We start from the raw sequence: 27,487 nt of genomic DNA, 5'->3' as shown, positions 1-27,487 counted from the left end.
TTATTATTATTATTATTGTTATTATTGTTATTATTATCTTACATTCTTGAGAGGTTGTTGGACTTTGACAGGCTAGAAAGTCAAGATCCATTGTCCTTTTTGATTAATCTGTATTTATTCTAGTGTTTCTTAATCTGGGAACTTTAAGATGTGTGGACTTCAACTCCCAGAATTCCCTAGACAATTATGGTGGCTGAAAAATTCTGGGAGCTGTAGTCCATGCATCTTAAAGTTTCCAAGGTTGAGAAACACTGATTTATACTAAAAAAGGGAACTGAATAATTGCTATATTTTCCAGAACAAAAATAAGAGATAACAAGATTCTTCTTCCTTTCACATAACTTTTATTGTCATTAATTTCAACAACCTTCCACTGCCTTGCCTTTAAACAATTCGGGAAGCTTGGCATGGCAAAAATTTGTGCAAAACTTTAGGGGAAAAGAACCATCTATCAAAACAGATAATGAGGTATTCTGTCATCAAAGAATAAAATTTCTTCCAAAATACCAAAAATAAAACCAGGAGACATTTTCACACAGGAATAATTTCTTGGTGACAAAATAATCAAACCTTGATAAAACATATCAGCAATTTCCTAACAATCAGGAGAAACTATGCACAAGGAATGTTTAAAATTTTTTGTTTACATGTGACATGATTTCAGTAATTTGCTGTGTTTGTGCAATGTGCTTTGAAGTTTCATACATATTTAATGGTATGATAACCCACCACCATCCCCAATATTATGTTGTAGATTCTCCTGTTAAAAAAAATCTTCCTATGACTTTTCACTCTTTCGAATCTTATTCCCTTGATTAAAAGGCACTTTAAAATACATTTCACTTTTACAGCTTGCTTAAGCTGAATTTAATACAAAATTGCAATCTGTGCTTTAATTCCTAGTGTCCTGAACAAGGCAAAAATGGTGACAGAAGACCCTCACCAAAAAGTATCACATTTGAAGTTCTACTCTTCATCAGATTTTTCTGACCATCATAAATACAGGACTTCAACAGAAGCCAACATGGAGGCAGGTAAGGACTTGCAAAATCCTAGAAGAATCTTCCTATTTTGCTCACTTATACCCTGATTACTAAAGCTCTGATCATTAAGTTGACCTGGATAGAAAATTTTGATTTAGCTCAGAAGTCACCCTAAATGGGTTTTCCCCTAAGACTGGCTATATAAATTGAGGTCGGTTTTCTATTCTCCTCTCTTCTTCACATACTCAATGGAGTGATTTCTAATTGTATTTACAACAAAGTTCATCATGGGACAGACGGAAAAATCTTTGTGCAACTAAAGATTCTGAAGCCCAACCGAGACATTGTCTTTGTTCTTCAGGAGGAATTGCTCGCAGTCTTGAAAAGTGCGATAGAAACTTGAAGACAGGCCAGCTACATTCGTTGTGATATAGGAGAGCAAACCAGATGTAGCCTGATGATAGTATGACACCTAGAAACAAACAGAGCTTATCAGCTGATTCTCTGGAACTCCTGGGACCATATAAAGTCTATCAATTTCTTCTTCCAGCATAAGCATCAAATGGAACGCCAGACCACTTATTTTCAGGCTTAAACACAAGAGCATACTTGGCTGTCTCTGTAAACTGCAAATGTACTGAAGTACATGAACTCAAGAGTGAGCCATTATATTGGCAATGTGGTGGTGATCAAGAAAACAACTCATGTAAGCATCCTGTTATGTGTGAAACAGGGCTTGTAACCTATTTTAACTATATATCCTAAATGCATAAATTAACTCTTGCAGTTAAGGATTTCATAGTGGGTGTTAAGTCATAATTAGGCTGAAATGTTTTTGACTGGATATAATATCAACATGAGACCAATGAATAAATCATGGCATGTTTAAGACAATAAAGGTTTGTTGTTGGCTTCTCCATCTCTTAACAGTGTCACTACAGCTTACTAATAGTCATTATTGTTGGTCTAAAATATACTGCTCAAAAAAATAAAGGAACAGAAAATAAGACATCCTACTATTAAATACAGTACATTGTGTTGTTTAAGTGTTCCCTTTATTTTTTTGAGCAGTATATTTGTAAAGCCTCATGTTGCTCATCTGTAACTTGGAATGATATATACCCATACCAAATGAAGGCTGATTTATTGACATTATATATTTTCTACATTAGCTTACAGAGAAAAACATTAATTAATAGCATGTAGATAACAATCGATCCTAACAATGTCCACATTAAGAATTCATCCCATTAAGAGTGCTCAGAAAGTGTCATGGAATCTGAACAGAATATTTTCCTTACTAAAGAAATATGGAAGGACTACAATGTCTAGCCAATAGACATTGGATAGCAGAAGAATAAAAATAAAAATTGGAAGAGGTAAAACACAGGAATAGAAAGGAAATCCCGAAGTAGTTCATTATATAAGAGAGTTCACTTGGGAGTTGAACTGAAATTCTTACACCAGTTGCAATCCAGAACAGAGACATGAGTCCAGTTGGCCCAGAGCCTCCATCCACTCCTCACCAAAAATTTCACCTCCAGATACCTTACAACCCCCACTATAAATAAGAAAAAGTTATGATTTCCAGTTTGGAGGCTAACACTAACTGTAGTTGGTGTGACTTTGATGCTGTAGAGAGCCAGAATTAGACCAACTGGGACTGTGAAAGGGAACTCTTTTGCAAGTATGAACAATTTCACAACTGTTGTCTGCTTCTAAGGCAAATGTTTACCTTGGTAAGTTCATCTGTTTCCTGCCAAAAACAGAAGCCAGAACATAAAGTCTCCCCACGGGTATACTCTGGCTGTACAGGGTGTGTTGGCAATGTGACTGATCTGAATGCTAAAACATAGGGATCCCTGAAAAAAAAAAGAAAAAAGAAAAGAAAATGTGGTCAGAGCAAGCAAGGACTATCAATGCAACCTTATTCCACTTATCAAGTACTCTGGAACCTGACACTTAAAAAAATGGTTTCTAGCAGATATTAAAACTTTAGCTTGGAAGTAGCGTAACTTCTATAGGTATGTGGGCACAAAACTTTGATTTGGAGAATTCCTGGCAATTCAACTGAATCTCAGAATTGAATCAACTTTTCAAAAAAAATATTTGGCAATGTAGACTAAACTGTTGAGCAGAATAAAATGTGGATGGAATTTTGCACATGAGCGGCAGTCTTTGTTTTCCCACTCCTAAAAAAGTGAAAGGGACCACTCAAACTGCAATGTTCAGGAATCAAATTGCTTCTCCGTTGATTTTTAAAAATTCAAATCAAATTGGAGCTAATTCATAGACTTTGATATGTACAATACTGAAGCCAGATGCCCCCAGATGAATTTGGGACAATACCCAATTACAAATTCTGAAAGCTTTAGCCCAAATTCATTTAAAAGAATGCCATTAAAAACTGGACTTTTGAGGAATGCCTAGCTAACATACCCTGTGCTGCAAGGTTTTCTTTGCGATACCAGGACAACAAAGTCCAAAGGCTTGTTTTCCTCACTGACAGTATGACTAATTACATGATAAATCATGTCATCCTTGTCAACTTGCTGGACAAGTTCACAGCTCCTGCAAAAACAATGCAGACATATGAAATGTACATATTAACTCCAGGTACAATGTTTCTACTTTTTGTTCCTTTGAAGGTTGAAAAATATGGGTGTTTATTAAGCTGTAACCACCAGCAGGAAGACAGCAATAATTTTTATTCTTGCCTTCTAATGACTAAAACCTACTAGTCTAACCCCAAAGTGGGGGGGAGAAAGTTGCCCATCTCTGTTTTAGAATTACTAGTGCAATAATCATCAACTTAAGACCTGCATTTTTGGACTGGCACAAAGCATTAAGTCAGAAATTAATTAAATGGCCTGTGTTCACACAACATGCCCTTTCACAACAAACCAATATTCCAGCTAAACAAACTTGACATGCTGTATAAATGCAACCAGTAGGTTTGTAATTGGCTTAATTTAGTATGTAGTATGAATACAGCTGGTATGAATCGGATGTAACCTCTGTTAGGATTCTGCCAAATGCAAAAAAAACCCTAATAGAAATAACTGTAAGGCACTATCTGGGATTATGAGAAAGTCAAGATTTTTGCTGCTATTATTTTTATTTTTTTTATTTTTTTTTATTTTAATTCCATTTATATCCCGCCCTTCTCCGAAGACTCAGGGCGGCTTACAAGCTTAGCAGTAGCCTTCATTCTATGTATATGCCTGCTTATTAGGGCTTTCATACACCCCCCCAAGCGGCATTATTACAAAGTCAGCTTAATTGCCCCCAACAATCTGGGTCCTCATTTTACCTACCTCGAAAGGACGGAAGGCTGAGTCAACCTTATAAAAAATGAAGTCATAATCTCTAATTTTTTAAAAAAGAAAGATTTTCCAAAGTACTTACGCACAATGTCTGTCCCACTCGGGTCTGTTTCGTAGATCGGACAGCAACAAGAAGGCTTGCAGCACATTAAAGTGTATGGTCATCTCAATTTGGACAGAGAGAAACTTGTCCTCTTCCAGAACGTACATCTTGAACTAAAAACGACCGAGTTCAACATGTTACCACAGAGTGTATTGTGAGTGTGAAAATATGCAATCATTGTTTTATTATCCATGAAATGGATAAAATAAAGTGACAAAAAGAAAAGCATCATCTGAATTCAATGAAGACCAGCATTACTTTTCAAATAATGCCCCCCTTCAAAAAAATCATCTCATCAGTATAAGATGCATTTGAGGAAGAACATTTGAGAATCATTACAATATCCTCAACAGCTACGTACTGTCACAATGATGATTTAAAATACTCAGCCTTAAAGCACTGCTGTCTGACCAGTTGCTGTCAGGGCACCTCCATAATATCACCTCCATCCACCACCATTTGTCCTTTTTTTCTCTGACACTATTTAAATCGGGATATACACCTATAGGTATTTGAATCATTGCCTGAACACAGTCCTGAAGTGGAATGCAGTTAGAAATGTTAGCAACTACTGCTAGAAATGTGCAGGTGATATTTCTCCACCTTACTGAAAATTAATGATTTGTATTGTTAAAGGGCATCGCTTCTACTCAACATGAATTTGGTTTTTAAAAATAGAAAGAGGATTGGCTGTAGATACCCTGAGGCATCTTACACATGCAAGCACCACTCAGAGCCTTTTAGAGTCAAAGGTGTCCTTGTGTCTCTGGAAAGGAAAGTTCACCTGGGGCCTTTCCTTGCTGGTGATGACCTATAAAGCCCTAAATGGCTTGGGTCCGGGATATTTGAGGGAACACCTGCTGCCGGCATCAAGTTCCCTTCGTCCTGTGCGCTCCCACATGGAGGGCCTTCTCAGGGTGCCGCCGGTAAAAGACTGCCGCCGGATAACACCCAGGGGGAGGGCCTTCTCAGTGGGTGCGCCTGCCCTTTGGAACCAGCTGCCCGTGGAGCTTAGGACTGCCCCTGACCTTCGGTCATTCCGCCGGGACCTGAAGACCTGGCTCTTTGAGCTTTCCGGTCCAGGCTGAGAGTTTTTAATTGGGGTTTTATATTTTTCAGGGATCAAATTTAATTATTTTTAACTGTTTTTAACTTTTGTATTGTGTTGACGTTTTTAAATACTTTGTAAACCGCCCTGAGTCCTACGGGAAAAGGGCGGTATATAAATTCAATAAACTTAAACTTGTAGCTGTGCTGATGTGCCATCCACCCAATCTGTCACTTGGCAAAGAAGTGTTATACAGCTAAGATGGGGAACAATCTCAAAGCAGTGGTCAAAGCACTTTAACTAAAAAAAAGTAAAGTTCTTCTATCTCCTCTTCTGCCATTCAGCAATCCCTACTACATGAAGTGGTATCCCCAACAAGAAAAGGGGATGACGATGATCTTACTGATGAAAATAATCCTACATTCTGATTGATCATTGGGAGAAACGAAAGCAAAGCTAATTGCTATATGTAGTAGTGGGATATGAGAATCAAAAATCAGCCTGAAATACCAAAACAATAAACAGAAAAACTACAATACTAGAATGTTTCATAATGTTACCCAGGAGGATCAGTAATGCTAACATTCTACTACTTTCAACTACTCAAAGATCACAGTATAGCATTTAATTCAATTTAGCAATCAAAATTTTTAGAAGGCATTATCTCCCACAATGGTGTTGTCATCTGGGCAATGGCCAACTAGGGTGGGAGGGAGACAAGGAACCCACTGCTTTATAGGTGTTTTGATTTTAATTCCAATCAGGTTTTGCCAAATACAGTCAATAACAAGAGTGGGCAGAAGTGGTGATCCAAACAATCTAGAGCAGGGCTACCCAACCCCCAGCATGCCAAAAACTGGGCCGTGCAAACAAGCAAAACCCCATCCACGGGATACAGGCAGCATGCGAAACCACGCCCCTTCCGGTCCATGAAAAAAAACTTTCTCCGTGGAACCGGTCCCTGGTGCCCAAAAGGTTGGGGGTCACTGATCTAGAGGGACCAGATTGCTTTTCCTTAAAGGTGGATAACTTTCCTCAGCCTGATATCTTCAATCCCCAAAATACAATCAAAATGGAGAATTTGGGTGGCTGTAATTTCAAAGACACCTGAAAGACACCCAGTTGGGGAAAGGTGATCCATGATGATATTCTGTGCAAGGGAAGTGCTGCTTGGAGAAGCTTGATAACCTGGACACTTGGTCATAAACTGGGCCACTTGGGCTGGAGATGGGTTAGTTACCTTGTCTCTTTCAGATGCAAGTACCCAGTTGGCTTTAGCTACCAATGTCTTCAGTGCAGTAACGTTGTTATAACTCAGATAAACCTGCATCGGGCATATATTTTAAAAAATACAATGAATTCCAAGTTTTCTGCTGGCCTTTTTTAAATATATTGAGCAATGCTATAACCTTCTCCAATGTCTTCCCCTCATCAGTGCTTTGACCTGTATGAAATCAGTGGACCATGGACGTAACTGTGCAGCTTAATGAAAGCACTAAATACCTGTCAAGTGCTCTTAGAAATATGACTGCATTCTTTGAAACAGCAGCCTGGAAGTTTTGCGGTTCTAAAAATCCCAGAAAGCATCAGTGGAATTTGCCAGTGTTCTAAGTCTCTAAAAGCAAGGTGTAAAACTAAAGTTATCTCTGCAATAATAAACCAGTGGGAAATAACTAAACTCTTTACTTCTGAAGGTTTGGTTTTTCAGACAAAGTTGTGCCTGAAGAGATGCTCCACTCAGTTTCATTCTGCATACCGTAATGCCATTTCTGAGACAGCAGAAAAGACATTGATCTTGGCTGATAAATAACAATATCTATGCCAGATAACTGTTGAATGGAGCTCATTCTTCTGGACTTGAACATTTTATTGTCCATAGTGCAAGACTTATCTTGAGACCGCCTACACAAACTTGCTGTCTCAAGAGTGTTTTGAAGATGTCATCCCATCAGCTCCAAGTCCTATTTACTTCTGCACACACAAGAGGCTAAGCAACAAAATATCCATAAGAAGTTGAAGTTGAAGTTTCAAAGGGAGAAGAAGAGACCTTTGGATCATTGTAGTGTTTGAAAGGAATGGAACAGAATCCCCGAGTCTAAAACTTTTTAAAAACAATTGGCAGGTCAGAGAAGCAGATGGAAACTGACCTTGTTACTCTGGTCCCAAGGCACAGATAAAGGTACTTCAGTATATTTACAGGACACAACATATTTTCTGTAGAAAGCAAATGTAACGTATTAATCTAACATGAGTAGGACAAAAACGTATTAAGAACAGTTTCTCTTACACATGGAAAACAGCAAACATGTTTTGAACATCACTTTCCCCAAAACAATATGTAAGAAACGACGTATCTCCTTTAGGGAACATAAGGCAAGTTAAGCAAGCCACACTGGTATACTGGTTAAAGAAACCAAGCTAGAAACTGGGAGACCATGAGTTCTAGTTTCGCCTTAGGAACAAAGGTAACTGTGGGCCGGTCACTTTCTCTCAGCCCTAGGAAGGAGGCAACTGCAAACCACTTCTGAAAACCTTGCCAAGAAAACTATCTAGGTCAGAAATGTCAAACACAAGGCCCGGGGGCCAGATCCGGCCCGCGAAGTGGTTTCATATGGCCCGTGAAGCCATCCTGGAAACAGTGAGGGAACGGCCCCCACTGCCTTGGCCCTGGCCCAGAGACCCTCCTTCTGCCAGAGACCCTCAGATCTCTCCCACTCCTGCCCAGGCACCCATAGGCACCCTTGATGTGAACGATGTAGAGCTGGCCATACGCACTCTAGCCATGCCCACCCAGTAGGCCACGCCCACCCAGGCCATACCCACCCGGCCCCCTGAGGGCAACTGCAATGCTGATGTGGCCCTCAATGAAATTGAGTTTGACACCCCTGATCTAGGTAGTCTATAGGAGTCAAGACTGACACATCCATGACACATCAAGAAACACAAACACATCCATCCACACACAGAGAGACAAGTTAAGACTTGTGGCAAAAGTTAAGACAAGTTAAGACCATGGCAAAAGACACCCACTTTTACTCTAACACAGAGCTCCAATGCAAAAGGGAAATATTGTATAATTAAATATACTCCTTCACTGTGATGGAATGTACACGGTCTATAAAGTTTTGGTAGATTCTTCAAAGCAGTTAGATATAGGCAGAGACCTAGGCAGAACCATGGATCACGCTGGTTTGGCCTTACTCTAGCCTACTGCCATAAATTCTACTGCCTTTTCTCATGAATTATCGAAAGAGCCACACTTGCACGAGGAATTATAGATTCCGTCATCTCTCCCCAGTCTACTGCATATTTTGGCACTAAGGATACATCACTCTTAGAATCCTGCCCAAGAAGCAATCTTGCAGTTTATACACTGGTTTCCAAAGAAAGCTGACACCAGTTTAAAGACACTCAACTCTGTCAGCTGGGAAAGCACTCCTGGAGATTTTCCAGCCTTCTGAGCAACTGTGCTCATAGATATATGCAAATATATGCATCAGCCAGAGGCCAGGTGCCAGACAAATCTGAGGCCAGGAGAAAAAGTTAAATTAGTAAACGATGACTATTGATTAAATACAACGGCACCCATTTGTAGAATTCATGTCCATCTGTGTACACGTACACAAACTATTAGCTAACAGACAAAGGCGTAAGTACAAACATATTCATGGAGAGAAAGAGAAACTGGAAATCTAGGCTCAGAAAGCATAAACGCATGAATGCTTATTTGATAGAAAGTTCCCTGGTATTTAATTACTCTTATGCTTAGTCAAGAATACACAGGCTGCTTCTATGCTGCAAATGGATCTATTTACCTCAGTTTACTTTATGTGCATTTGGGGAGGTGGGGTGCCAAACTGACAAGAGATCTTTAGCATATCAAGCTGTGTTTTCTTTTTGTTTGCAGAAAGAAAATAAATAAATGCCTTTATACAGGTAGGCCTTGACTTACAACCACAATTGAGCCCAGAAGTTCTGTTGCTAAGTGAGACGTTTGTTCAACGGGTTTTGCCCCATTTCACAACTTTTCTTGACACATTCCTTAAGTGAACCACTGCGGTTGTTAAGTTACTAACGCGGTTGTTAAGTGAATCCGGCTTCCCCCATTGACTTTGCGTGTCAAAAGGACACAAAAGCTGATCACGTGACATTGGGGCACAGCAATGGTCAGAAGTAGGAACCAGTTACCAAGCGTCTGAATTTTGATCACACGATCACGGGGAGGCCGCAAAGATGGTAACGGTGAAAAACGGTCCTAAGTCCCTTTTTTCAGCGCCATTGTAACTCTGAGCGGTCACTAAATGAACTGTTGTAAATTGAGGACTACCTGTATTGGGCTGCAAGCAAAAGGATGCTTGCTCTGCAACAAGTCCCGCTTCTAGATGCTTAGAAGTCCTCTCAGCAGGTATGCTTGTCCTAGCAAACTTTTGAGGATCCTGGTTTTCTACAATCTTCACTACAGTAACTCTACCCCAAAGGTAAATTCTCTCTTGGAAACTCACACTTTCTGTGCATGGAGGATGGCAAGAGAAATGCAAAAGCTAAACTGCAAAGACAGCAGCTCCCGTCTTTCTTTTAGTCACTGACTGCACCTCACAATTTCCAATCTTCTTCCAAATATCCTCCTCTATTGCCAAATTCTCAGCAAATATAAGATAAGCCCCCCTCCCCCAAACACTTACAGATTTGAATGAAATGTTTCATTTTAATTTAATTTAATTTTAATTTATTGAATTTATATACCGCCCTTTCCCGAAGGATTCAGGGCGGTTTACAGGGTATAATTTTAAAACATTAATACAAAAATTAAGACCAATTTAAAAAAGATTAAACTAAGTCCCTGCAACATGTAAAACCCCAGTTAAAACCCAATTAAAACTCAGCCTGAGCCGGAAAGCTCGAAGAGCTTTTCCTTTCAGATAAATAAAAGTCTTCACTTGGGGTTACCTCCAGGAAAGGTTTACGGCATACAAACGCTAATGAAAGTCCATTTTTGGAATTAGACGCAAAAGGAAACAGGCTGCCTGCTGTGTTGACTCAGTGCAAGGGCCCAGCAAAAACCTTGGACTCCAGGAACACAAAGTCACAACAGGCTCCTGTGAACTGCTCAACCATCAAGCCTTTACAATCTCATTCTCAGGGTCTTAGATAAAGAAGTGTGGATAAGGAGAAATCTGGCAGATAACAGGTATCTTATCACCTTCAAAAAGAGCAATGGTAAATAACCAAGTTCAACTTTGCAAAGCACATCAACTAGAATAGATACTTTTTAAACTAAAGATGTTAAGAAGACAGGAAGAGACAGGACAAAGTCCATAGGCAAGCTAAACAAAAAGATTGAGGTATGTGTGTAAGCTGCATGCATCCCTCCAGAGACACTGGTTCTTAAGAAATAATTATATATTACTTTCTGTTCCAATAGAGAAAGTGTTATTTATGAATAAGAAGATCTCAAAGTTATAGAAAATGCCTAGGTGTATGTGTTCCATAGCAGGTAGAGGTATGGATGACACAGTTCAGGCATTAATACACTACCACTCACACAGCAAACACACATTGTGTCGGTCACAAGGGCTATATATTTCATTTTTAAAGCACTATTGTCCTTTTTCCCACATAGTGACTATAGGAGAAAGACTAGGAGAGCCTTCTTAAAGATCATATATCTACGTCCATTTACTGAATGCTTCTTAAGGCTTCTTATGGTGATTTACTTTATCAGGGAAACCGCTTTGGGGAAATGAAGTTCACACACTTGAAAGTTGCCATGGTTGAGAAACCCTGCTCTAGAGTATGGTAGTTTGCCTCTTGAAAATGGGTTTTTGGGACTAGTCATTGAAGCCATAGAGTTGGCCAGTGTCCCCAAGGCTGTGATGTAACAGTGAAGACACTGAACTTAGGAGACCCAAGTTCTAGGTCACCCTCCATTATGGAAGCCCACCGAGTGACTTTGGGCCAGTCACCCTTTCTCAGTCCAGAATATTACGTGGATTATTTTTTTTCCTTGTGGAAGGAAAGGCGAGGAGGAAAACCTACGCATGTCCATTTATACTCCTGAAGGAAAGCAGAATTTACCTCCATAAACAATAAATGAATCTCAGGAGAACGTCCATGATATTGTCACATGATTCTGTCTGTAGATCCTTAGCAACTTCCAAAGACAGCAGATCCTCTGACTTCCTACATTTAAATTTTGCCTATCTAGACCTCTTGACTCCTCCTAACAAATACTGATTTCGGTCCAAGTGAAATATTAACAGCCTCCTTCCTTATCCAGACACTCCAGATATTCAGGCAAACAATTAAGATAAAGGTGGCTTTAGATTATTTTTTGCGGTTCATCCTGCAGCAGTTTCCCCGGTAGGCTGAATACCTGGAATTCACAAGCTGGCGAGAGTGACAGGGACAAATAATTAAGCCAGAGAGATGTCAAAAGAGAGAGAATTCTCAAGCTGAGGAAGGCTATGAACCCTTGACTTAGAGCATCCTGTTTAATATAGCAGTGCCTGTTACGTTCTCCCTGTGTAGATGTTCTCTAGCTCTTCCTAGCCGGCCTTTTCTCACTGCTCACACGAAGATGTCACTAATCAGGTATTAATGCCTCAAGAACAGTGGCCTCCAGGATAATGCAGGCCGTCTCCATCCATGTTCCCGTATAAATTATATATGAGAGATAACAAACAGAAAGGCTATAAATACACACTGAAAGCTTTGTGACATAACAAGAGGCAAATGGGAGGGGGCTGTAAGGTAACCATAAAGCAGAACTGGAAGCAGGCAGCAATAAACAGCTTGGGAAGAGGAATCCGTTTCCTAAGTAATGTTGCAGCAGAATAAAAATCTAAAAGAGGGAGATGAGCAAAGAGGAAAAAAACACTGATCATCCGTGTTCTTTCTATCAGAATAATATAGGTTAGAGAAATTCCAGTACATATATACTAAAATCTTTGCCCGCAATTCTCTTCCTGCTTTCCTGGTTGAGTGAGGTTTTTTTTTTCCTACTGGAACATAGTAGTGTAACTAATGCTCAATGTAGCTTCTTAGGTGTTTTACATATAAACATGTTTACGTGTCTGTTTAAAGAAAACATGTGTCTGGACCTTATTCCTGATAAAAATATATATTTGCACGGACACAAACTGTGATCACAAAAATGCCGGAGCAGCACAAAATCTGAAGCCTGCTTTGAGATGGGCAACAGAACTGGCCCCTTCCAAGGAAGTAAGGAAGAAACCCGTAGAAAATCCTCAGTTTAGCAGATTATTGTGGGAGAAGTGGTATGTTAAATCTAACAGTTTGCTTTTCCTGCTCACCATTCAAACGTTTGAAGCCACAGTAGCAGCAGGGAAGCCAACCCACTAACAAGTGGAAAAAGCCATATGCTAAGAATACCAACGCAAGTGCAGAAGACAGAGCTCTATTGCACAGAAGAAATAATACTAATACATAAAAAGTAAAGGTAAAGGTTCTCCCGCACATGCGTGCTAGTCGTTTCCCACTCTAGGGGCCGGTGCTCATCTCCGTTTCAAAGCCGAAGAGCCAGCGCTTGTCCGAGGACGTCTCCGTGGTCATGTGGCCGGCATGACTAGATGCCAAAGGCGCACGGAATGCTGTTACCTTCCCACCGAAGTGGTCCCTATTTTTCTACTTGCATTTTTACGTGCTTTCGAATTGCTAGGTTGGCAGAAGCTGGGACGAGTAACAGGCGCTCACTCTGTTACGCGGCACTTGGGATTCGACCCGCCAAACTGCTGACCATCTGATCAACAAGCTCAGCGTCCTAACTCACTGAGCCACCGCATCTCTAATACATACAAGAAAGCAAAACCTGTCTGGACTATTTTGGAAATAACAAACAAACACTGACTGCAGGCAGCATCCAAATGAAACATCCAACCAATGCACCCAAAGTCCACTAAATCGAAGTGTAAGCAGAAAAGCAAAAATCTCTGTCTCCTGTGGAATACTCACAAAGCGAGGCTGCTACTCATTAAAGCAGCCCCAATTAATTTCAGGAGTATGGGTGAGCCTGTAAAACAAAAAACTCCTGCCCTTGTTTTAAAGAATCCACTCAGATGACCCTTAAAGCAGCAACCCCTTTTTGTCAGGCTCCGCCGAGGTCTGAAAAAACAACAACACACAGTCTCCTTGAATGAAGAGCAGCCAGGTCCTGTTTGTACTAGGTCTCAAGCACTTCTTCCAAATCATTTGCACAGCTCTAACATTCAGCCTCCACTTCCCTGGATGAAGGTCTGTGTGTGTGTGTGTGTGTGTGTGTGTGTGTGTGTGTGTGTGTGTGTCTGTGTGTCTGTGTGTCTGTGTGTGTCTGTGTCTGTGTCTGTGTGTTACCCCACTGGCAAGTCTGAGTATGAAACCTATAGATAGGAAGATTTAGTTATGCATAAACCATTTTGTCCTCCTAAATATGGTCATGATTCTATCCTACGAATGTGCAACAGGAAGAAAAAAACACCCATGCATGGAGTGATTAAAATTCTACACTCTCCCTTTCACTTAACAGCCTGTAGGGAAGGCAAAGAGTGCTTGAAAGAGTAAGAAAACGTTTCACCAACCTGTCTAGTCTAATTTTTTGCCTCGCGCTAGCTTCTTTAAACCGTCTTTCTCCATCCTGTTAAAGGGAAACAAAACAAACGGAATTACATTATGCACACTGCCTCTTCAGCTCCCCCTTTTGCCTCTGTAATCAAGTCCCTCCACCTTACCGCTGGTTGTCTCTTCTTCCCTTTTCTCCTCTTTCACCTTTCCCAGCATTATGGATTTTGCAAGGAAGCTGGAACTATGCACAGTACGCCCTCTCACTTGACTCTTCGGTTTAATTAAAGCCTGACTATGTTCTTGTCTATTCAAAACCACAGCAAACAGTCAGGTGAGAGAATCTAGAGGGGCTTTGCGGATGGCTCTTCTACGTTACTCACTGAGATTGGCACTGTTTCACTAAGGACCCAGTTCAGTAAATATGGGTTGGGATCTGTAATCAAACGTTAAAAAAGGGGGAAGGTTCGTATTCAGTGTCAGCGGGTCCCTCTTTTAAAATACTTTATTCTCTTTCCCTTTCATCCTGTGGGATCCTTGGTACTTTCTGAGCTTGGTAGTTTCCTTGCAGATGTTCCATTACCGAACTAGGTACGATCATCAACATGCATGACCCCACAGTTCAATCCTGAGCTACAAATATTATTATTATTATTATTATTATTATTATTATTATTATTATTATTATTATTATTATTATTATTATTATTATTATTATTATTATTATTATTATTAATTATTATTATTATTATTATTATTAAATTTATATGCCGCCCTTCTCCCTAAGGACTCAGGGCGGCTCACAACAATAAAAAATTTAAAAAACATAGAATACAAAGATTAAAAAACAATTAAACAATAAATAAAGAAATAAAGGACAATTTAAGCTGATAAAAACCAAATTTAAAAACCATGATCAGTCCAGGCCCGCTTGTTGGAACAACCACGTCTTCAGGTCACGGCGGAAGGATTGAAGGTCAGGGGCCATCCGCAGCTCCGGAGGCAGTTCATTCCAGAGGATCAGCGCGCCCACAGAGAAGGCTCTCCCCCTGGGGGTCGCCAGCCGGCATTGCCTGGCCGACAGCACCCTGAGGAGGCCGACTCTGTGGGAGCGAACCGGGCAATGGGAGGTTGACAGTGGCAGCAGGTGGTCTCGCAAGTACCCCGGGCCTAAGCCATGTAGGGCTTTAAAGGTAATTACCAGCACCTTGAATCGCACCCAGAGGGCAACTGGAAGCCAATGCGCAGGAGTGGTGTAACATGGGAATATCGAGATACTCCCATAAGCACCCAGGTGGCCGCATTTTGCACCAGTTGAAGCCTCCGGGTGCACCCCAAGGGCAGCCCCATGTAGAGAGCATTGCAGTAATCCAGGCGAGAAGTGACAAGGGTATGGGTGACCGTGCATAGGGCATCTCGGTCCAAAAAGGGGCGCAACTATTTTCTACTATTGGTCCCTTTCAGTCTATCTTTTTTGTTTAATAAATTCTTCACAATTGGTCTTCCCAATTTTGCAAATACCTTTCTACTATGCAACATTGCTCCCAAGTGAACACTGCAAATATAGCCATCCTACTGGAGGCAGACTAGAGCATGCTTGCCTTGGGGAAGACAATTCTTGACGGATGACAAGTACAGCCAACAATGGAAGAGTCCAAAGGAAAAAACACAGCCATACATTAAAAAAAATATCCTACTAGCTAATCAAGGCTGCTTCTACATGGGACATTTATTGCTATATTTTCCACATTGGTTTAGTTAGATTCATCTCACTATGTCCCACCTACAGCATCAACTCTCTCTCTCTCTCTCTCTATATATATATATATATATATTCACTTTTGTGAAAAGCAAAATAACAACAAAGAAAAAACATATGACATATAGGCTGTGTATGTGTAGCATACTGATTCAGCTTAATTTAGCTATGGGTTCTCGAGTTGACTCAACTGCCTGGATTTGCAAAAGTACCAGCCAACCACACTTAGGACTAACATGTTGAAATAACAGCTTGTTTTACATCCAAATCTAGAAATATAAGAAGATCTAGGATTGTATGTCTACTATGCAACTGAAACTTTAGCTTAGTAATATTTAAATCTTCTTAGAGCACAAGCTACTCTTAGTCTTCAAGTACCATGGCAAGAACTGTATTTCACCAAACAAATGCAACAAAAATAATTAAATAAAGTTATGTACAGGTAGTTCCAGACTTTTGACTACAATTCAGCCCAAAATTTCTTTTGCTAGGTGAGTTTTGCCCCACTTTACAACTTTACTTGCCACAGTTGTTAAGTGAAACACTGTGATTGTTAATTTAGTAACATGGTTGTTAAATGAATCAGGCTTTCCCATCGACTCACTTGGCAGAAGGTTGCAAAAGTGATCACATGACCCCAGGATACTGCAACCATCATAAATATGATTCAGTTGCCAAACATCTGGGAATGCTAAAATGGTCTTAAGTGTGAAAAATGCTCATAAGTCACATTTTTTTCAGTGCTGTTATAATTTTGAACAGTCACTAAACGAACTGCTGTAACTTGAGGACTACCTGTGTTGAATAGTTTTCCTTTCTATCATATTAAAAGTCACAGTTCAACGACATCTTTTATTTTAAGAGAGTTCTGTGGCTCCACCCAAAACCTGGGGTACAGAATGTGAGGTTTCAAATGTGCATTCCTACTTTAAGCCACAACTCTCATTCCTTTTTCTCCATGTGCATCATGTTTTTTAAGGTGGTTCCCAAACTGGAAATTGGATTTGCACTGCAAATATCCTTCAGTCATATACCATTCTGGGCTACCAGTGTAATGTCAAAGCCGTGCAATGTCATTTTCATTTCCTTACCCCTGGTTCTGGCTTCAGCAATGGAAGTGTACGTGGCTGACCATCTTTATTCAAGACTACAAAAATCATGAAAGCACTATTTATATGTCTTCGGCTGACTTCCATTTCATGTCGATAGGCCTCGACACACACCCCAACCTCCATGCTGTAATCAAGAACATTTTAAAATGTTGAGCAAACAAGTAAATGAATGCACAAATCTGCTGAGATCACACTGGGTACGATATTATGACCAGTTGGAATGAATTCTAGCCCATTGTGATTAACTGTTTCTTTGAATTAATTGCAAAACACTTTCTAAAGAAGACACGGTATCTTATTATACCTTTTATGTGCTTATTTATGTGCTTCTCTTATTATTTATTTTAATGAAGTCAAGTCAGCAAATTTTAGAAGTTATCCATTAATGAAATAAAATGGCTTGTGGCTTTCCAGATATTGGCAAACTACAACGTTCTATATTGGGAGCTAATAAGAGAAAGTGGGCAGGGGGGGGGAAATAAATGCCCCATTTCTTACAATCCTCTTTCAATCTTCCTCTTCATTGTTTTTTCATTCATTAGAGTAGATCGTGAAGTGGCTTAATTTATACAACTCCGTAACATTTCTACTGACTTCCGGACCAAATCCACTTAGCTCTAGATAGAAGGATGGCAGGAAGACATACCTGTACTTAAATGCATTGTTAACAATGGCCTTGAACAGAAGGCGGTCCCCAATTTGAGATGGTCCCCTGAAATGGAACATTTCAATGGTCTTCAGGGTGGGATAGGCATTGCACAATCGGCTAGAAGAACAGAGAAAAACGGAAATCTAGTTTGATCACATAAAAAATACCATCCGTCACCTGTAACGCATGTGCCGCTGAACAAACTATCTAAATACAGTACTGTTTGGCAATCAGCAACAGATCAAATAGAAGTTATGAAATAACCCAAGTTCACTGTTCTACTACAAGTGTCAAACTATGCCCGAGCTGGATTTCCACTGGCCTGTTGACAATGGAAAGGCTATTTGCCAGTTCAAGAGGACCTCCGGGTGCCCCAGCAATAAGAGAACATGGGTAAGCAGCAAAGGACAGACTGAATTTTCCCTTTTCCTTCTTTTCCACATAATGACCATCCAAATTCCCAGAATTAATGGAGACACAGTGCCACCTAAAGGAAAACAGCTAGCTCGTCACTAATAAAAAATGAAAGACAATCTGGCAGCTTCAGAGCTTCAGGAAAAAGGGAATAAAGAAGAATGCATGCTAAGAGGTAAGTAAGTCAGTGTGGAAGGGAGTGAATTTCTATAGCAGCTGGGCTGTGGTAGCTTCTATTTTCATTCACAAGAAGGACAAAATTTAGCCTTGGAAGTAGAAAAATCAGCATCTCTTGAGGGGGGATGTTTCCTGCTATCCCAGTAAAATTCCAATGTATCTCTAGTTAGCAGGATCACACGTAAAAATATCTCTGCCTTGATCTGATAATAACTAAGGGAAATCTAATAGCCAAATCACAAAGGTGCATCAACATTATCCTTGGGAATTAACCTCTTGCCTTCATTGGCTTCAAAGAAATTGCAGAAATAGAAGAGAGCAGAACTGCAATTCCAGGTACATGGTTAAGCGCCCAACAAAAGGACGGGGGGTGAAAACCAAACAAATACATTCAAGTTACACTATGGATTATTAGAGCATACTACTATTGTTACCTCCACAGTTAAATTAAATCAGGTGTAGGAAAATGCTGAACAATTCCGTCAGATCCACTGCCAGTAAACCTAAGGTAACTTTCAAATGTGACCTTAAATGTGGATTTATTTGAACGGTATAAGGAATTACATCTGCAAACCTTAGAAAGGAGTTAACATGTTTAAAATATTGATATCCAAAACATAAGAGTAGGTAGACAAATCAGTATAGCAGCTCATGCAACTGGACCATATCATCCACTTTTCAAACTTGCACGGAGGCTGGTTTTGCCTTGCCTCCTACCTTTTTTCCAACGACTGGACAGTAAATTCCCTTCATGATTGCAGTTTTTATTGTTCAAATTACAGACAAATAAACAGTTCCTCCCAATTCTTATTTTCATCCAACTAGGAAAAAGAATCCCTATTACTACTGAAGCAAAAATAGAAGATGTATAGGATCAGGAAACCCAGTAACAACAACAACAACAACAACAACAATAATAATAATAATAAAACTGGCCAATCAAGAATTGATTTAGGTCCAATACTTTCCCCCCATTTTCATGCCTCCTGACAAATCTAGAAATTGAGAAAAAGTATTCTGATACTACCTATTGATTTTAGAAAATCTTTACCATATTAAGTCAGGGTCCAAAAATACCATTTAATATCTCAACAATCAAGACTGTGGAAAGTATATCTCCAAGCAAAAGATATGTGTCACAGCCCTGATATCTGTCCCCAGATTTCTATCATGGCTTGTGGGCCGCTCTGGGATCAGAATAACCTAATCTCATCCAGATTATAGTTCCATCTGCCTTCTTAAACCCTGTGCAGATTCTCTCATTTCTGTTTACACATTCACTCAACTTGGTAGTCAGCAGGACATCAAACCTAGCAAACTGATACTATGCTTCCACAAAAATAAGACCCGGTCTTTTATTTATATATATAAATAAAACGGATTTTATTTATATATATAAATAAAACATGTGTGTGTGTGTGTATGAGGGACGCAGTGGCTCAGTGGGTTAGGACGCTGAGCTTGTCGATCAGAAGGTTGGCAGTTTGGCGGGTCGAATCCCGAGTGCCGCGTAGCAGAGTGAGCGCCTGTTACTCGTCCCAGCTTCTGCCAACCTCAGTTCGAAAGCACGTAAAAAAAAATGCAAGTAGAAAAATAGGGACCACTACGGTGGGAAGGTAACAGCGTTCCGTGCACCATTGGCATCTAGTCATGCCGGCCACATGACCACAGAGACGTCCTCGGACAAGCGCTGGCTCTTCGGCTTTGAAACGGAGATGAGCACCGGCCCCTAGAGTTGGAAACGACTAGCACACAAGTGCGGGGAAACCTTTACCTTTACCTTTATATATACAGCGCGCACATAAGACGTGGCAAGAGCATGGGGGCCAAAGGAGTCCGTTGCACTCTGGAGCTGCACAGCCTGAGCAGCGCAGCTGAGTTGATAGCTGTGCAAGCAGAAGTCGGAGGCAGACTCACAGGGGGAGGCAGGCGATCCCAAAGCGACGTGCCTGCCTCCCCTCGTGCCTCTACCTCCGACTGCTGCTGGTGCCACCGCATGTCGGGATCGCCTGCCTATCCCCCTGCTCCTCTGCTTGGAGGGCCAGCCTGGTGATCTGGTGAGCCTTAGGTCTCACCTGTGCTGTGTGGGGTGCAGCTACTGTCGGACACTGTCAGCCCCCACGTGCCTGCTGCCTCCTGTGCTGGCCAAGGCCCCCCCCCCAGGGCTGATGACAATCTTAACTGGGGCTTTATTTTGGGCTTATATTAGGAACATGCTAAAAAAAATCAGGCTAGGGCTTATTTTCTGGTTGGGTCTTATTTTGGGGGAAACACGGTACAGATCCTTTATTATGTTTCCACATTGCTGTCATTGAGATAACTGCTATCAAACTTCAGTGGACTTCGATATGCAATGTTTGTATCTAGGGTAAAAGGAAAATTATGAACGTTAAAGGCAAAAACATTTAATTCCTATAGTTGCTCCCAATTTTCATAAAGTGGGAAGGAAGCCAGTAGTTGAGTAACCTCAGTATTGTTCTACGCCAGAAGAACCTAATACTCTTTTTGCTGAAAACATTAGTGACTCCGGTTGCCCCTCTCTGCTTTATACTAGAAAAACCTAGAGTGCATGTAGACGAGCTTATTCTTGCAATTTTCCTACGGAAAGGTTTATTAATCTGAAAACAATGGCCACAACAATCTCTAGTACACTGCTGAGTTTTGCAGATAGTCTTCGCTTAACAACCAGTTGCTTAACGACTGTCCGGAGTTACATGGACCAAAAAAGGGTACTTACAACCCAGATTCAAACTTCTGACCATCCAAGCCACCTCACATTCACATGATCACATTTTGGGTACTTGATAGCCAGCCTACATTTGCAGCTGTTTGCACTGTACATGTGACTATGAATTTGCCTTTTCTAGCCAGAAAATCTCAAAAACCTCTGTTTTCTGGCAAAAAACCCTACCACTATTAACAATGGGTTCGCTTAAAGGCCATGGGATTTGTTTAACAACTGTGGTGTTCCATTTTATGACTGCTGTGTTTGCTTAATGACCGTAGCAAAAAAATAATGTAAAAGGGAGGTTGGTCATATGATGACCTGCTTAACAACCGGCATGTCTTATAATTCTAACTTCATGATAAATTATGGTTTCAAGTTGAAGATTACCTCTATATGTATTTGAGTTCCTCATATTAAAAATAACAAGTTCCAGAAAGCAACGTGTTCCATACTTCATGAATAATAATTCTGAAAATGTGCCATGTGAAAATGTCTTTATTACCAGCGTATGATGGAATGGGAACCCTCCAGTGAAAAAGAGCAGGCCTCACCGTAGTAGATTCATCTTTTTAAATATATCTGTCCTAATTACTATAAAGCCAGAGTTAAGATTTTCAGCAATCACTATCATTCCATTTTCCCCTCAGCAAGATGCAAGCACCCACCTTGCCGCTATTGTGGCCACGTTTTCCATCCACGCCATGATCTGCCCACCAAACGTGTTTCCCTGATGGTTGGCATGTGGGGGTAAAATGAGTTCCACGCTTTCCACTCTGGTCTTTTCAGCAGGTATGGTCACACTGCATTCTCTGTTCTCAGGATCTATTAGGGGAAAAAGATATCTTCCATCAGAGGTGTATCTGCACAGGAACAACTTTCTCAGGGTTAAACTACCAGGTAGGCACTTGAAATAACGTCCAGGTCTCTTCCTTCACCCTCCACCTCCATTTTGTGTAAGCTTTACCTGGCGGAGAGGAAGAAAAAAACTTCTATCGACCTGTTGTCATACATAGCAAGCGGTCAGTGGTATCTAAAGCTGCAGGATCCAATCTGGCTGGAGAGAAATTCCTTGAAGATGGGCTCAGCACAAGTCCGAAAGCTCGGACGACTAAACCTCTGGTCCCGGTGACCGACCCACATTGGATCCTGCAGCATTACCCTGGGACACGTTTATTCACCTTCATTTCGTGAGTATCTAAAGCATCCAACTGAAGAGGTTGTGTACTTTCTACTCACTTAAGGATTCACTGAGCCATACAGTTGGAGTAGTGATACCTACACTTTTGCACGTGACTGTATTTAAGCATATCTTCCTATTCCCAGGTTTAAGTTACAATCTGGATTCAACTTGTGGTGGAATTCCGAGGCTGCATGTTGCGTCAAGCTGCACATCCCTGAACTAAATGAAGCAAGCAAGAAGCAAGAAACTACCCACAATTTAAAAGGGAGCTATGACTATTGCTTCTTCTATACCAGGGGTAGGCAACCTTGGCTCTTTTATGACTCATGGACTTCAACTCCCAGAATTCAACTCCCAGCTGGCTCAGGAATTCTGGGAGTTGAAGTCCATGAGTCATAAAGAGCCAAGGTTGCCTACCCCTGTTCTATACCATGCTTTTCAAGCAGCCTCTCTCTTGCATGTCAATAGCTACATCAATTTCTCTTTTGGGCAGTGGATGGGCTAGAAATCATGTCTGCTCCTTATTGATGTTTAGTGCTTTATGATTATACTCGGTCCATTAATTCCACCCCTTGCAACACAACAGGTGGAATTAATGGAACCAACAACCTCTTCTACTGAAGGGCTTCCTGAATTAAAGTTACTGGCAATGAAGATCAGCTCTGCAGCTCAGCTGATCCAAGGTATCTAGCAGGGCTTGCTGGCATCATTGCTCACTTTCCTGAAATAGCTTGTCAGCATCAGTGAACGGATTCCAGGCCAGAGAGGAACATCCCGTCCATTATAAGTGTGACCCTTTCTGGATTCAATAACTATAGGCCAGAGGTAGTTTTTTTAATAGCACTTTCCATTATGACAACCACATGGATGAGCTGTATGGAATCCTCAACTACCATGTTTACTAGGAGATGCCACCAGAAATACTCTTCTTTGATTGTAAACAAGAAGCGGCAAGGTCAAAGGATTATCTCTGCACTGCAGTTCAACTGTTTTCTTCTTTCTAGCAACCAACGTGCAATCATAGCTTCATGTAATTACTACCATAGGAAAACTCGGTGCACATCACGCACATATCAGAGTTTGAAAAAACAGGTGGCAGGGAGCTCCACTGACCTAACAGACATGCATTTGGTAAAAATGCGTGTTTGGAAATGAAGTAGCTGCCCTTTCTTATAAACCCAAAGTGTCAAACGTCAAATGATGTTTCTTTATTTATTTAAGAAAAAAAACCTGCCCCCAACTCATTCTCAGTGACTTCTTAAAAATCCCAATACAACAACAGTAACCCACCACCCTTCTGATGAGAGCCATCAAATAAGCCAGTCGACAGGCTTCATATAACGCTGGGGTTCCCAGGACCCTTGGCTGAACTATACCTTCAGGACCTTGCAAAAGAGTGTCAAAATGAGGGGCAATTTTATCTCCACAGGGGTGATGCTCCACGGGGAGGGAGCCACTATAGAGAAGGCCCTTCTTAGTCCTGTCAGGTGGACCGCTTTAGGAGAGGGGACCTGTAGGATTCCCTGCCTTCCTGCTCTGGTGAAGCAGGTAAACCTGACAGGGAAAAGATGGTCCTTCAAATAACCTGGTCCCAAGCCACATGGTTTTGAAGGTGACAACCAGCACTTTGAATTGGACTTGGAGGCAAATGAGCAGTCAATGCAGCTCCTGCAGGAGAGGTGACGCACGTGCAAATTTAAGCTTGCCCAAAAACATGCGGACCACCCATTTTGAACCGATGAAAGCTTCTGGATAACTTTTCAAGGGCATCTAACAGCTATGCTGTTTTCAAAGGATGAGTGCCTTTGAGTCATTATTGGCTCCTGACAATCGCCTGGACTAATTCCTGCGATTTTCTTGGCAAGATTTTCAGAAGTGGCTTGCCACTGTCTGCTTCCTAGGGCTGAGAGAGAGAGAGAGAGAGAGATTGACTGGTCCAAAGTCACCCAGCCCAAGGCAGGACTAGAACTCTCGGTCTCCCAGTTTCTAGCCAATGCCTTGACCACTACACCAAACTGGCTGAATATAATGACCACCAGTACAAACAAGGAAGACTAGTTTAATATACTGAAATGAACTTGCATAAACATTGAATTCCCCATGCATCTTTGGGTGCTCCCAATGATCAGTGCATGCCATGTTTTCCAAATGTCCAACAAGGGTAAGCTCATCTTTCTGCATTTCGAATTGTTGAGTTCTATTTCATGAACCAGAGCACACCTTGCCAATTCAAATATTGACCAGACTGACTCCCCACATAGGGATTTATTCATGAAGTGTTTTAAAATGATAAGAGATAATGTAAAATGAAGTAAAACGAAACAAAGCCAAGCTAACCCATGCCGTGCAGCCAAAGCCCTAGAAAGAATGCTAGAATATACTCTACCAGCCTGCACAGGGCTCTTAGTAAGCAGATCTTTTATTGTATCCGTGTGCACCAGTCGCATACGGCGACGTTCGGCGGCAATGCTGTATTCAATTTTCTCCTCTTCTGTTTGAGGAGCCAGGGGTTTCAACTTTATCTAAGAGAAAGGGAAGAGAATACATTAACATTCCTCTTACTCTAGACCAGGGGTGTCAAACTTGCAACGTCACGTGACATATAGTAACGTATCGCGACTTTTTCTCCATTGTCGGCAATGGGGTGGGTGTGGTTTCAGCATGACGCATTGGGCCTGCGGGCTGGCAGTTTGACACCCCTGCTCTAGACCATTTGCTTGTCTTAAGTATCACAGCCCAAATCTAACTCACACTCATGTAGGCAAATTTGAGCTGTGATACTTAAGACAGATTAGTTCAGCTTAGAACTTTCAAGCTTACACACACAGCCTCTCAATGTACTTCCAACATTCTTTGGTTGTTCCCCTGTATAGGTTCTGTACTCCGATTTCTCCCCACCTGCAAAAGCTTAATAAGGAGGTTGGGCTAGAAGACCTCCAAGGTCCCTTCCAGCTCTGTTATTCCTGTTTTTCTGTTAAGATTCAGGGAATTTTAGAACTGGGCAGTGATCAGTGATCTGGATTTAAAATGGAAGAGGTGACTTGGAGCATGCATGGATATGTATCTAACACTGGCCAGCAGTATCTACTTAAATCAATTGTGTCATTTTCTGGGATCAGACAGTTCCTACTGTATGAGCCCAGAAAAAAGCTACAGCTGACAGGTATTGTCTGAGCATTCACAATTGTTCCAAATGGAGATATTCAACCTAGAAATAAGGAGAAATTTCCTGACTGTGAGAACAACTAATCAGCAGAATGACTTGCCTTCAGAAATTGTAGGTGCTCCAACAGTGGAGGTTTTTAAGAAGAGACTGGACAGCCTTTTGTCTGGGGTGGTATAGGGCCGAGGTGGCGAACCTATGGCACGTGTGCCACAGGTGGTAAGCAGAGTCCTCTCTGTGGGCGCACACGCCGTTGCCCCACTCTTAGGCCTTCAGCTGGCTTTTATAAAACCTTTTTGCTTTAGGCCGCCGCCGCCGTGTGCACAAAAAAAAAGGTTCAATCAAGCAATCAATTTCAACTTCTCGTGGGGGAAAAAAAAGATCTCGCAAAGTTGGAACTGATTGATTGAACTTTTTAGTCCCACCCAGTCTGCCATTACCATCGCGGCCACACCCACCCAATGGGCCATGACCAACCAGCACCCAATGATACATAAGTGGGTTTTGGGTTGCAGTTTGGGCACTCGGGTCTCTAAAAGGTTTGCCATCACTGCTATAGGGACTCCTGCTTGGGCAGGAAGTTTCACTAGAAGACCTGCAAGGTCCCTTCCAACTCTGTAAATCTCTATTCTATAAACCCCTTTTCTATTTTTGAATCGGGATCAGTGCATAATAAGCAGGCATATACATAGAATGAAGGCTACTGCTAAGCTTGTAAGCCGCCCTGAGTCTTCGGAGAAGGGCGGGATATAAATGGATTTAAAATAAAATAAAAAATAAAAAATAATCCTAATAAATATTCTATTCTGTTGAATGGAGTAGAAGATTGGAAATAATTTTCAAGAATCACTTTTGTGAGATGAAGGGGTTTCTTAGCGGGTAAATACCTGGAAAAATTAAATCCTCTTCCTGTACAATTGCTTTTTGTTACAAAAAAGGACAGGCCTTATCCTGAGCACAATATTACAAACTTGCTGCTAACATAATATGTAGTTTGGCTTTGGTATGCCCAGATATGTTACTTAATGCAACTTCAAAAAGACTTATTGATTTGGCTGCATATGAAAGTACACATTAATAATGATGGGATGACAGAAACACATCCAAGCAATTTGTGGACAGAAAAATCTGCCCCTGTAGAAGAGATATGGCTTACTTAAATCTTGAGAGGTCCACTTTGTATGGCTCCCCATGGTCTGCCAGTGTGTTTTAAATTCACAAATCATGTTTATAACAGTGATGATGCTTGAATTATAAAAAGGTCCTGGTTACAGAAACTATATATATAAGGCACCGTTTGTAAGTTATGCTAGGTGAACTGAAGTATCTTTAGAATTAGGCCCACTTTATGATCACCTCATGGTATATCCATGTAGTTCCCTTGGTCAAATTTAAGAAAGTAAACTGCCACTTCCTTCTGCAATTCTTTCTGCTTCCAAGTGTAACCTTTGTGTGTAGTATTTCTAACGATCTTCTTCCAACTTTTAACCAGATTTATCCTCTCAAGATCAATTAAGGTACTTCCATCTAGCTGGGCAAAGATTTGGGTTCGGCTTGATTCCAGATGTTCATATAGCTTTGACTCAAAATTTGTAAATAGATAGCCATTGCTTTCTTTGGGATTTTTTTTCAACTTCCTGGTCTAATCTGTAACTCTAAGGTTTGCTGATGGCCTCCACTGAAATAATAAACAGATCTAACTCAGCTTAGGGTTTTTTTTTCCAGGATCCAAGACCTTCTTTATCTTGTAAGTATCTTTCTGGAAACAAGGTGCCCAGAATCTTATGCTGTACTCCAGGTATAGTCTTACCAATGCCAAGTAGAAAGGAACTTCATATTTATTTGATACTCTAATGCAGTGGTCTTCAAACTTGGCCTTTTTATGACTTGTGGACTGCAACTCCCAGAATTCCTCAGCCAGCATGCCTGGCTGAAGAATTCTGGGAGTTGAAGTCCACAAGTCATAAAAGGGCCAGGTTTGAAGACCCCTGCTCTAATGCATTTGATTCTCTACTTCACCCAGAATAATAATAATAATAATAATAATAATAATAATAATAATAATAATAATAATAATAATAATAATAATAATAATAATAATATAATAATAATGATGATGATGATGATGATGATGATGATGTTGTTGTTGTTGTTGTTGTTGTTGTTGGAAGGGACCTTGGTGGTCATCTAGTCCAACCCCCTGCTCAGGCAGGAAACCCTGCCTATACCATTTCAGACAAATGGCTGTCCAGTCTCTTCTTAAAAACTTCCAGTGTTGGAACATTCACCGCT

At 40.9% G+C, this 27,487-nt stretch overlaps 1 protein-coding gene across 1 annotated transcript in view; it reads right to left on the bottom strand.

The window, feature by feature from the left end:
• Positions 1-332: 332 nt before the first annotated feature.
• ACOT11 (acyl-CoA thioesterase 11) overlaps positions 333-27,487 on the bottom strand; it is a 63,312-nt gene continuing 36,157 nt past the window's right edge. Inside the window, exons 6-16 of the mRNA XM_081322280.1 lie at positions 24,419-24,554; positions 21,518-21,674; positions 17,531-17,650; positions 16,864-17,008; positions 14,034-14,089; positions 7,608-7,674; positions 6,701-6,784; positions 4,392-4,525; positions 3,423-3,554; positions 2,719-2,845; positions 333-1,455 (exon numbers count right to left, since the gene is read on the bottom strand). Coding sequence (XP_081178406.1) covers positions 1,300-1,455; positions 2,719-2,845; positions 3,423-3,554; positions 4,392-4,525; positions 6,701-6,784; positions 7,608-7,674; positions 14,034-14,089; positions 16,864-17,008; positions 17,531-17,650; positions 21,518-21,674; positions 24,419-24,554 — 1,314 coding nt within the window. The 3' untranslated portion in view covers positions 333-1,299. The remainder of the gene's footprint in view (positions 1,456-2,718; positions 2,846-3,422; positions 3,555-4,391; positions 4,526-6,700; positions 6,785-7,607; positions 7,675-14,033; positions 14,090-16,863; positions 17,009-17,530; positions 17,651-21,517; positions 21,675-24,418; positions 24,555-27,487) is intronic.

This window comes from Vipera berus (assembly GCF_964194415.1).
Source record: "Vipera berus genome assembly, chromosome: 3".
In the NCBI taxonomy this organism is placed as follows: Eukaryota; Metazoa; Chordata; class Lepidosauria; order Squamata; family Viperidae; genus Vipera; species Vipera berus.
The sequence above is the reverse complement of the archived record's forward strand: the minus strand, read 5'-3'. Positions and strand labels throughout refer to the sequence as shown.